This window comes from Saimiri boliviensis, chromosome 7, assembly GCF_048565385.1.
Source record: "Saimiri boliviensis isolate mSaiBol1 chromosome 7, mSaiBol1.pri, whole genome shotgun sequence".
NCBI lineage: Eukaryota > Metazoa > Chordata > Mammalia > Primates > Cebidae > Saimiri > Saimiri boliviensis.
Window position 1 is genome coordinate 26,648,363 of NC_133455.1, and position 12,562 is coordinate 26,660,924.

General features: G+C 48.1%; 1 protein-coding gene across 4 annotated transcripts in view; it reads right to left on the reverse strand.

Annotated features, from left to right (window-relative positions):
• RFX4 (regulatory factor X4) overlaps nucleotides 1-11,764 on the reverse strand; it is a 183,032-nt gene extending 171,268 nt beyond the window's left edge. For all 4 annotated transcript variants that reach the window (XM_074402290.1, XM_074402292.1, XM_074402291.1 and 1 more), the window contains exon 1: nucleotides 11,343-11,764. In XM_074402290.1, coding sequence (XP_074258391.1) covers nucleotides 11,343-11,385 — 43 coding nt within the window. In that variant the 5' untranslated portion in view covers nucleotides 11,386-11,764. The remainder of the gene's footprint in view (nucleotides 1-11,342) is intronic.
• Nucleotides 11,765-12,562: the final 798 nt, after the last annotated feature.

A 12,562-nucleotide genomic window follows, 5' to 3' on the forward strand; every position in this document is an offset into this window, starting at 1 on the left:
CCTTGATTAGAAGAAAAGCTGTGTTTTTTCTAAAAGCCTGGCATTTCTGAAAAGGTCCCCTACCCAAACCACAGCAACCTCAAAAACTCTGCCTACTGAGTTGAAAATAAAAGTTCACGGAGACCAAAGGCCCTCTCACAACAACCGCTCGACGCTTTAGAAATCTTCTCTCCAATGCTTGTAAGTTGTAATGTTTTAACGGAGGGCCTCAAGCCCTCTGAAATCTTTCTTCCTTGTAAACTCCCAGAGCTTTCTGAGCCAGACTTATTTATTTTCTATGATGTCCAGTAATGCTTGGTGGTGAAATTATTTTGCTTTTGAAAAAGGAGTCACTGAGTAAAAGAAACAAAAGTAAAAGAAGTTTTAGCCCAGTTAGTAGTCATTTAAAAATGAAACAAAATTTGTTGAATTTCTTTTTGGTGAAGCAAATAACTTGATACAGGCACCCTGATTCTCCCCTCCCCATAGACTGATTGTCAGCAGTGGAAGTGAACACCATGAAGAAAACTTGGCAAAATGTTTAGAATAGTCGATCAGTTCCACCATAAATAGGTTTGAGTTTATGCCATGGACCCAATTCTGGAACTTTATAAATTCCAAATAACTTCAATAGAAACTTGACTTACTCATGAGCATTTAGATTCAGTATACAAATCATAAATATTTTCTATGTATGGACATCCTGAATTTAGACATATCACATTCAGAAAAAGATAATGTAGAACTCAAAAAAGTCACTCATGCTCACTTTAAAAAATTATAAATTCTGTAATTGCAACATTCAAAGAAACATTTCCTTCTTCAAAAGTCTAATGTAACTTGCGATGATTTCATGGCAGTACCAAGATTCAAAACAAAGACGCTGACATCATTTTATTCACAAAATGCATTTGTGTCTCAAAAATTAGATGCTGGCTTGGAAGTATAATTGTCAATCACTAATCTCTCATTAGATTGATTATCCAAATGACCATTCAAAATCTAGTTCAAAGACTATTTTGCTTGCATTGACTGATACTGCATTTTCTCCACCATGATGGATTCAGGACATCAGTGCTTCTGAAGTGACAATTTTCCATTCCGATTAAATAAATATCTGCACATTCAGCAGTCTCACTTTAGGTATGTCTAAACACTGGTCTTTAGCACAATTATTGGGTAGCTGGAAAACACACAGGACATAAAGTGCTAAATAACCTTCACCGGGTCGCAGCCTCTTCAAAGGCTTTCTCATTGTTTTTTAAAATTAAAACAACTACAAAAATACAAATACAACATATCCAGGTTTGCCTGTCTATGAATAAATATTGATTGCTCAGAGGTAGAATTATGCTTTTATGTTCTATGGAAGAATAACCAACCACAAAAGTGGAAATGATAGACATCTTTTGAAGAGTTCCTGCCTTGAGGGTGGGATATGACACACATAAACCCCATAATCTACAGGCACAGGTCAATCCAGCCCTAGTTGCTGAAATTTAGACCCAATTCCACTGAAAGCAAAATGGTTGCATTTCATTCTTTTCTATTTTTTATATCTTTCCCTCTTGTAAATATTTCAAGAACTCAAAAACTACAATGGAAGTAAACATCAAATTATAAAGACAAGAACAGAACAAATGAACATCTTATCCTCACAGTAACATACATACAAATGCAAGAAAGGCAAAAGAACCAAACTCTCTCTGCATCCTGCTAAAATGAGTTCCAGAGAATGGCTCACTTGAAACTGAGTTTTTCACTTCCTGAAAACCAAGCGTAAAATGTTTCAATCCTTAAAACAGCTATGCCTACAAACATAAGAGGGCTGGGTGGTCAAGGTGGCTGGGCTGGGGGTGGGGGGCGGGGAAGGCAAGAGGAAAAGAGGAATGAAAAATGTGGGCCATCACATTCCAGAACTAGAAGGGCATCGGGAGTTGTAGAGGGGCCTTCATCAAGGATGTGCAACATATGTTGTCTCTGTGTATGGCACAGATCTCTCTTCCAGGATTTACACTCAAGCCCACAGGTGTTACCTCTACAAAGACACATTTCCCACTTCCTTTAACAGACTGGAAAACACAAGGATGAACTAATGGCAAACAGGGGCACATAAAATACCTCATCATAGGAAAGGTGGAGAAATGAAAATAAAATTAGTCTTCTGGTCTCAATCCTTGAGAAAAAAATGACTTATCTCAACATTAAAACTGGGGTTGTATCTACACAGTACAAGAACATCTAGGTATTCTAAAAACAGTCTACAATTTTTTTCAGTTCTTATCCCTTTCCCAACTAAATACCTAGAATAAAGTATAGGAAGGCCAGATAATTATCTTTAATGATAATAATATCTGCCATTTACTGAGCAACTTTCAGGAGTCAGGCATTAAATCAAATACTTAACATGTACAGTCTCACTGAATTTTCATAGCCACCCTAGAAGGTGGTGAGGAGACATTTTCACAAAGAAGAAAACTGAGGCTTAGAGAAGTAAAGTAATTTGCCCTGGGTCACACAGCAAGAATGTAAACGATCTAGGATTTGAACCTTGTCTTATGGCAAAGCTTATGTTACTTTCACTAAGTCACGCTACATATGCCTGAAGCCATATTTTAACACGTATCTGCGAATAACTTCTAGATGCAATATATTGTTTAAGTTATCTAAAGGCTCCACATATTGTCATATTACTTAATTGCTTTTGTCTCATTCTATTATTCTTCCTGTTGCATGCTTGAAGACTTGATATTCTCAGAGACTAAGCATATATGAACCAAAGTTTGAGTGAACCCCAAAGAAGATAAAAGTATATTTCACATGTGTAGTAAAGGTATGAATGACTTACTTATGTCCCCTTTTTTGTCAACAACAATTTTAAATGTTGTCTTCACAGTTTAAGATTATTTTAACGCTTTCATATAGGGAGAAAATAGCACATCCTTTACTTTGGCTAAAATGCTGTGTGTGTTATTGGGCATTCCTCTTATTGCTACTCTCTCCCTCATTAAAAAAAGAAGAAGAAGAAGAGATAGTCAATACAGCTTCATGATTAAGAGTGTGGATCTTGAGCCGGTCCCGGTGGCTCAAGCCTGTAATCCCAGCACTTTGGGAGGCCGAGGCGGGTGGATCACGAGGTCGAGAGATCGAGACCATCCTGGTCATGGTGAAACCCCGTCTCTACTAAAAATACAAAAAATTAGCTGGGCATGGTGGCGCGTGCCTGTAATCCCAGCTACTCAGGAGGCTGAGGCAGGAGAATTGCCTGAACCCAGGAGGCGGAGGTTGCGGTGAGCCGAGATCGCGCCATTGCACTCCAGCCTGGGTAATAAGAGCGAAACTCCGTCTCAAAAAAAAAAAAAAAAAAAAAAAGAGTGTGGATCTTAGGAACTTAGAGCCAGACAGGCTGGGTTGCACACGCTCCACTCAAATCTGGTTCTGCCACTTACCCATCTCTTGGATAGGCTTTCTTTTTTTGTTGTTTTTTTCCTTCCTTCCTTTTTTTAAAATTTTTTTTCTTTGGGACAAAGTCTCACTCTTTCCCAGGCTGAAGTGCAATGACGTGCTCAGAGCTCACCAAAGCCTTGATCCCTGGGGCTCAAGTTATCCTCCCATCTCAGGCTCCTGAGTAGCTGGGACTATAGGCATGCACCATCATGCCTGTCTAATTTTTAAAATTTCTTGTAGAGACAGGGTCTCGCTATGTTGCCCAGACTGGTCTCCAACTCTTGGTCTCAAGTGATCCTCCTGCCTCACCTCCCAGAGTGCTGGGACGACAGGCATAAGCTGCAGCACCTAGCCACTGGATATCTTTTCTCTGTCACAGTGTTTTTAAAACATTTGTGTTTTAAAATACAAATAAAAAGCTAGGTCTCTTACTTGTTTTCTGCTCAGGAAAGTTATGCATGTACAATACGAGTGATCTTGCTTCCCAAGCAATCGAGGTATAGCTTGCCAGCCCAGCTTCCTAGGGCTCAGAAACTTATTGAACATGTCAGCTTCTAGTTTCAATTTTGCCTTTAACCTGTTGGTTTCTCCATTTAAACTGTAAATAATAACAGTTTCTTCTTGTGTAGGATTGTTGTGAGGATTACACATATAATGGACTTAAAATGCTTAGCAAAGTGAAGACATAGTAAGTATTGAACATATGTTAACTATTACCACCTTAATATTTCATATTCACTACAGCTCTATCAGCTGGTTATATCAGTCCCATAAGAAAATTGAGGCTCAGCAACATTAAGCTTCCAGACCAAATGCTAGCAGCTTTACATGGCAGAACTACCCTATGAAAGGCAACAACCTTCCCATTACCATGCTCTGTCTTTATTACTCCAGATAGGTTTTTTTCTCCTTCATATTGCTAATCACTCACTGAAATTATCTATTTCTGTGTTTACTTATTTGTGGGTCTAGACTTATGCTCTAGAGAAGCAAAGATAACATTTTTGTTAAGCCCACTATCTACCAGAATGCTAGGCACATAGGAGACACATAATCTTCCTGGATGAATGAATGAACACATGAATGAAGAAAGCCAAGATGTGTCTGTGCCCCAAATCTCTACTCAACGGCTATGGTACACTACCTCTCATTGCTGCCACCATTTAAAATTCTCCTCAAAGGCAAGAGTCACAGGATTCCTTCAGAGGGGTTTTCTCTGGAGCCCAGGGAAGACAACATTCTGTGATTCTCCACTCTCACCCACCTGTTTCCCTTCTCACCAAGTGGGATTCAAATCCACCTAAAGGCAACGTCATAACTAAACCCTGATCTAGCATGACAGCAGTGTCCAGGTGACGTGGCCTGGGTGGGAAGAGGGCAGGAGTATTCCCTAGTCTTCTCTTCAATCTATTTCTGCCATATACCAATTGTGACCTCAGGCAACTTCCAGAGCCTGTTTTACCCTAAAAAACCGACCATGTAGCATTGTGGTAAGGCTTCGATGGCTAATGTGTGAAATAGTGCCTGTTACAGAAATGATACATGGTAGGTACTCAGCAAGAGAGAGCATCCTTTCCTCTAGGCTCCAAAAGGACTCAACTTTCATGTTCCTTGTAGTGCTCACCACTCTAACTGTGTCCACACCTTCTCATTTATTTATTTACTTATTTTTTGAGACAAAGTCTTGCTCTTGTCCCCCAGGCTGGAGTACAATGGTGCAATCTCGGCTCACTGCAACCTCTGCCTCCTGGGTTCAAGCGATTCTCCTGCCTCACCCTCCTGAGTAGCTGAGATTATGGGCACCTGCCATCAAGCCTGGCTAATTTTTGTATTTTTAGTAGAGACAAGGTTTCACCATGTTGGCTGGTCTCAAACTCCTGACTTCAGGTGATCCGCCTGCCTCAGTCTCCCAAAGTGCTGGGATTACAGGCGTGAGCCACCACCCCTGACCCACACCTTCTCTTATTAAATGCATTCTGAAGTCCTTGCCAGTAGGGACTGTGACCTTGTTCATCATCAGGGTCTGCCACCCAGCAGGCAGTCAGGAAATAAGACTGAATAACACCCAAAGTAGTCCCTTTATTTTCTTCTTTTTTAAGATGTTACTTTTACCTGACACCTCAAAAGAAACTCTTCAAGTTCATCTCTCTTCCCTAAACCTTAATAAAATTGCAAATATCCAAAATAGAGTGGAAGGAGTAAAAACTGCATTGGGGATTTCTCCCCTACCGTCTCCATCCTGCAGAGCTGTAGGGCCTGAAGAGTTTCCCAAGTGACCTGCAGAACATGTAGGGTGGGCTCTCAGGAAGCTGCAGAGTTGAGACCTGAGAGTCCAGCATCCCAACTTGTGATGTAACCATTTTATACCTTATCAGCCTCTTTGGAAAAGACACTGAGGCAAACAGACCAACTTGGCTTAGGAATCAGTCTCAAAATGTTGGAAATGAAAGAAAAACCCTATGTTGTACAATAATGCCACTTTCAGGGAGTGCCTGGGAGGCTCAATGTCAGTAAAACTACTTTATAAACAAAGTACCCAGAATATCTCACATAGATGTCAGAAGACACACACGGACACAGGCATATAATTGAGAGGCAGAATTTTATTAGGTTGATGCAAAAGTATTTGCAGTAACTTTTGCACCAACCCAATAGACCATATCAATTTTTACATCTAATCCATTCTTTTACAAATGAGGCAATAGCGCCTCAGGGAAAGGATAAGGTTTCCTTTGCCCAGATTGTCATCAAGAGGGGTGCCTATGCATGAGAAGAGACTCCCTCTTCTCAAAAGCTTGAGCAGTGGAGGCTGGAGTCTTTGATGGCAGCATTTTAGCACATTGGCCAATGTGTATTCCTCTCCAATATATGTGAGAGTCTGTGATGCTGCATTCATCACTTAGAAGCATTTCAGTGTTCCCTAAATTGTCATTGGAAAGAACCCCATAAAGTCTAGTGTCTTTTAGTAAATCCTTTGGGAACAGAGGGAGTTGGTCAAAGAATTAAGGTGGCATTGAGAAAGGACATTCTGGGTCTTTTAAAAAGAGTTGTTCATGGTTCTTGACTCTTAAAATCCTAAATGACTTGCAAAAAATATTTTGGTATATTATTAGTTCCAGGAGAAATTAACTAATTGTGCACTGGGTCACAGTTCAGATAGTGGTAACCAGCTCATATATTGCTTCCTGGATTCTGCAGTAAAGCCAAAGTAATAGAGGGAAATGTCTAACTTGTCAGAGAATCCTAGCCTGTGGGCTGTCTAACCCTTCATTCTAAAGGCAATTAAAAATAATCTTGGAAAGGCTAGAGATTAACCTAAAGTCACATTACAAGTGGCTGAATTGGAATCATGACTTAGTGCCTTTCTCACTGTAAAAAGGGGAGGGAAATCAGAATCTCCTCTTTACCCGTCCCCACTCCCAAGATTTCTGGCCAGACACTCCCTTCTCTTCTCCCTCTGTTCCCGCCTTATTCTAGCCCATCACCCTTTCAGATCGGGTTTGAGATGGGGGGTGAGAAACTCACCCCGGGCGACCCACGGGTCGTGGGGAAGAAAAGCCAGAATCTTTCACGTTGGTGAGCCTGTGGCTCTTGGGGAGGCAGACGCACTGCCCAGCTGGCGCCTAACCTCGGGACGGGTAAGGGGGAGAGGCTGGAAGGGAACCCAGAGAGGAGGGGAGGGAGTAAGGGCTCCAAAGCGGGCTGAGAAAAGGTGTAGCACTGGAGAGAAATTAGAGACCTCGGCGCCTCTGGGAAGCAGGATGGTCCAGCACTCACACAGCGGCGGGGAGGCCCCATGCAAACTCCTCTCTCCTCCTCGCACTGGGTCCTTTGTTGTCGGCCTCTGCCTCTGGCTCCCGCTCCTGCCCTCCGGTCCTCCCGCCCCCCTGAAGTCACCCCAACTGCACTCATAATATTTTGCTTTGCGCCAGGTCTGTTTTCCACCACCGACTTCCAGCAGTCTCCATGGTGACGCGCTGGGGAGAGGGGCAGGCTCGGCTTTGGAAATCCCAGGCCCGAGGCGCCAGGCAGCCCCTGCAAACTTTTCCGAGTTTCTGGGACCTGTAGGCTGGGCAGGAAAGCGCGCTGTCCCACGCTGCCGCACTGAGTCGAGTGCTGAATCTGGGACGCCCTGGACCTGTGCTCGCTCCATCAAGAGCTGCGGTCGCGGAAACTCAGAACCCTAGTACCCTGGGCTCTCACTTGACCCCGCTGCCAAACCTAGACGCCAGCGCTTAGCAGGTGGCAGAGAGGGGGGCGCACATGCCCAGTTATCCCGCCTGAGTGCTGGCTCGCTCTCTCGCGCACACACACACACACACACACATACACACCCGGGGAGGGCGAGACTGTCTGGTTTGGGCGCGAGAGCAAGACTCAGACCTCCGGCTCCTTGCTCTTCCAAGCCCGAAGACAGTGGCTCCTTCCCCCAGGGCTGTGCCTGGGCGAGCACGGAGGAGGCTCGGGACCTGTTCCCTCCAGGACGCACTTTGCCTTGTAGGCACCGCGCCAAGGCCGCTGGATGTCTCTACCTGGGGCCCACATAGGTATATAATTAATTTGGTGGTAGAATTTTAGACAGAATTTGTGCTGAGCTGGGGGCCTGTAGACTAGTGTGCCCTCCCACCGATCCGGCCAAGGGAACTCAAATCTGGCTTCAGGAGTCCTTTGGACGCCCCAGCTCTGGGTTCTGGAAATAGGAACGGACAGTGGATAAAGGCAGAAGTTCCCAATTCGAGCTTGGCAGTGCCCTTCTCTAACGCGCCATCCCGTTTAAAAAGAAGTGATCCTTTTGTTGCGTAGGCGACCGAACCGGCCCGGCCCACTTTGCACAAGTTCTCGGTGGCCTAAAATTCTACCCACTTTCCCCCTCGTTCTCGAATTTCTGGATAACTTGAGTAACTGAGCAACGATCGCCCGGGCAGCGCTGCCCCGATTGGACCCAGAGGCCACAAACACGTAGCTGCCGGTGGCCCGCGTGGGGAGGGCAGGTCACGCGGGGCTCAGCACCCACTTTTGCCCTGCGTGGGGCTGTGGTACCGGCTGAGCGCCGTCGCTTACTGCAAACCGCACACCGGCTGGATGGTGCGTCAACTGTCCCTCCGAGCGCCTGTTGCCTTTGCCTCCTGCGGGAGCACTGCGCACGCCGTAGGCCGGGGTTTTGCCTTCGAGAAGGGCTTTGCTTAAGGGGCTCGGCCTTGAGAGAGCCGAGGGCCCAGGAGGCGCGCGCGGGCTGTCCAGCTTCCCCCGACGGGGCCATTGTCTTAGCCCCACACTTGTTAAGTATTTTGGGAAAACCCGAGGAATACATTACTGGCTCGGTGTGCGGAACAAAGGGGCACGTTTCCGCAGGTCACGCTGAAGTGGCCCCAAAGCAGGCCACTAGAGTCCTGGCCCCTGCAAAACTTTTCTCCCGGGCCCGAGGCACTTCGCGGGGATTTTCCTTTTAAGAGTAAGGGAAGGTGGCCCGGCTCACCGGTCTCTCTTATCCTGGACATTTCCTACTTTGCCCGAGCATTTGCTGTGAGTCGGTTGTTCCAGTCCTTTTGGAATAATATAATGACAGCAATATTCCTGGTTCTGATCGCGCGCGATCTTATATAAAAGGAGCAGAATCGAACTGCTCGGTGGAGCGCACGTCTCTGCAAGCCGAGGAGAAAGGACCTTTACATAACAAGGGAAACTCAGAAGAAAAGCTAATTGGATTAAATTCTCTGGAAGGGAGGTGAGGGAAGTCTTCTGGACTGGACCGCGCCAAGCCGCACTTCCCTTGTCGTCGGTTTTGCAAGTCCGAGTGAAATGTCACCCGATGTGCCTCGAGTCATTTCTTCACTCTGTCGTGTGCCAAAACTTTTGGTTTTGCGTTCAGGGTGGCGATCTAGGGGTGTCTCGTATATACAACAGGGGGAGAGGTAGATGGGGAAAGGATTTCGGTTTCAGAACCTCTTTTGGAGTGTTTGCCGTTGAGGTGAAGAGGGCCCGGTGCCCCCACGACCACCAGTTGCATTGAGAACAGAAAACACCACAAATCCACAGTCCTTCCCAGAAGTACCGAGGGGCTCTGGCCATGTGGAGCAGGCAGCTAAAAACCCCGGCTGGGCCACTGCAAGTTTGGGATGTGGGGAGACCCTAAGTTCCTGCGTGGACCGCTCGAAAATACTTGGCCACCAACTCTGCAGACATGGGTTTAATATTGTTAAGGATATTCATTTTTAATGTTAGGGTTCTCAGGAGGTGCTGAGGGCACAGCGCTTTAGATGAAAAAATGGTGGAAAAGGCTCTTTTCCCTCTCGGGGCTCCCACTTTGACGACAGCGGAGACCTCAGCGGGGCCGCCGTTTCTGGCAGGGGCACGCGGGGCAGGCGAGGCTTCTCTTTGCCTTCGTTTGTCACCGGCTATAGGAAGGAGAACTTTGGGGCTTAGCCTTTCCCCGCTCTCTGGGGGTTCACACTCACCCAGGGGAGCGCAATCAGGAAGGGCCTCGATTCTAAGAATCAGAGATCGACAACTACCTTAAAACACCGAATATCTCTCCCGGCAAGAGCAACCGGGTGTCCTGGTCACCAGGGCCGCAGCGGAAGCCTGGAGAGGCCTTAAGTATTTCTGCAGGGACCAAGGAAATACCTTCGCGGGTAATGCCCGGATGACCCCAGTTCCCACCCCACTTCCACATCCAGCCTGCCTAGGGGTGGAGTTGGGGAGACATTAGTGCGGCATTTGTTTATTTTCTCAACGAAAGGACGTGTATGCTTAGGGCACGGCCGGGGCGGCTGGAAGGCACTTGTTGCTCCGCGCTGCAATGCCCAGCAGCATATGCTCGCAGGCATTCTCCCTCGCCATGGCCCAGGCTGTCTCCACTGCTCTATTTCTGCTCTCCCCGACCTCATCACCCCAAGAAACCCTGAGGCTGCAGCGGGGCCAAAATGAGAATAGCCTGGTTGCAAGAATGAGCCTTGGGGAGGGGTGAACCATAAGAAAACTTCCACCTGCAAGGGACGTAGAGAGCGTAATAGATCTAGAAGTGTGACGGCTCTTCAAAAGGGCTAGAAGTGGGAAGTGGCGAAAACTACTGAAGGAAGAACCGAGGTGCCGGGCATTTTCGATGTGAAAGATTCCTTGGCCTCCTTTTCTTGTCACGGACCGCCGCGACCTGAAAACCTGACTCCCAGCGGCTCTTGAACTGCAGAGCAGTTTGCAGAGCCCAACGCTGAGTTTAGCGGGCCACTCTGCGTTTTGCCCTTCCTCCAGCAAGGTCACAGTCCCCAAGTGGAGCCTGGCGTTGGGTGCCCCTTCCTGGCAGAAAAGCTAGAAGCCCGCCCTGATAGCCCAGGACTCCCACCTCCCGTTTCTGCGGATTCCCTAGGACCACCGGGTTCGCCGCCGCCACTCCCTCCAGCTGCGTGTCTTCACCAGCCGGAGCCTCGGTCCCCACCTCCCAGGCGCAGTGCGAAGCCGTCACCCTCCCCTGCCTTGGGGCGTTCCGCTTGGCTTCTCTGCCCTCGCCGCCAGACCCCGAGCGCACCACTATTCCGAGGCCCCCAAACCCAAGGAGGACCCGGGCCCGGGAGGGGCAGTTGGCTGGCAAAATTTCTATAAGTGGAACCTCGAGCTCGCCGCGAGCCAGCGCATCTTTACGTAACTTTGTGTCCAGGGCAAGCGAAAGCGCGCTCCTTCGCGCGCGCGCACGCACACACACTCACACACGTACACAATCACACGCTTATACATATACTTCCACGTATCCACTTACACACATCGCCTCGAACTCAAAACTTCTGCATGCTCTCCGTTATTCCTTGGGGTTCCACTGTCAAGTTGACCCGTCTGAACTTTTCCCAACTTCTTTCTAAAGTTCCCCCTCTCCCTTCTCCTTCCCTCCCAGTGTATCCCCCCCACCCCCCACCAGTAGGACTAACCTGTGGAATCCATGTCGGGTTCCTCCAGTAACCCACAATGCATGCTCTTCCCATGGACAGCACAGGCGCCCCCCAAAAGTCCTGATGTTTGGGGATCCCCTGTGCTAGAGATGCCCAGGGAGGAAGGGAGTGAGGGAAGGAGAAGGGGAGAGAGAGAAAGGCAGAGAGTGAGAGGGCACAAGGATAAAGGAGGAAAGGAAAAGAAAAGAAAAAGAAGAGGAAAGAAAAGAGAAGAAATGAGAGAGAGGGAGAGAAGGGAGCGAGCCCGGAGAAAGGGGAGAGAGAAAAAGCGAGCGAGCGAGGGGACACTCAGTAATCCAGCCGGGCAAAGCCAAACCCGTCAAAATGTTTGCGGATGTTTCATGGGAAAAAGCATCATTTTATAGGAGCCCCGATGGGAGCAATGTCATTGATAGGCCAGCCGGCCTGATGAATGGCCGCTCGTCAGATGGGGCCGTGGCGAGGCGCACTGTGAAGCCCATTGTGGGCCTGTTTTGAATAAGAAAAGCCGCCTCCGAAAAGGGGGGCTCAGAGCGACGCAATCCCAGCCCTCCGACTTCCCCCTTCTATTATAGCATTAGCAACGTTTTTCTTATTTAAAGTTCCAGAGGCCTTCTTCAGCCTTCGCCCGGCACTCATTATAGGCGAAATCAAAATTGGCTTAGATGTGGCCCCCTCCCCCTCCCGGCCCTTCCCCGCCTTCGGGCCCCCGCGCAGGCAGGCGAGGAGGGGGATGGTGGGGGAGCCGCGGGGAATTCCTGGAGCCTGGAGAGTTGCTTGCGCTACCACGAGTGGGGCCCCACTCCCTTCCTTCTCTTGCGTCCCCACTCACCCCTTGTTTTGGCCATGGGTTAGATTTTGAGTAGAGGCCGTGGGAATGCGGGAGGGGGTATGTCTTGACCCCTTCCACGCGGATCCGCAGACACGCGTGGGGGAGTGAAGCGCGCTTGAGGGTGGAAAGCGTGGGAAAGGGGAGCTGAAGCCCTAAAATTCCATTTCCCAGTCTGAACATGAGAAGGCCGCTAGGCCGGGAGGAGGCTAGGGGCTTGTTCGCCTCCTCCAGAACTTTCTGTCTTCCTCTGGGTCTGGGTCCTTCATCCTGTTTGTCTCCTTCCATCTCTCTGTCCCTCTCCGCCAGTCTCCCGGCGTCTGTCTCTAGCTCTCTGGCCCTCTAGTCCACTGTGTCTCTGTCCCTCTATTTCTCCTTCTTCGGCTGTTTG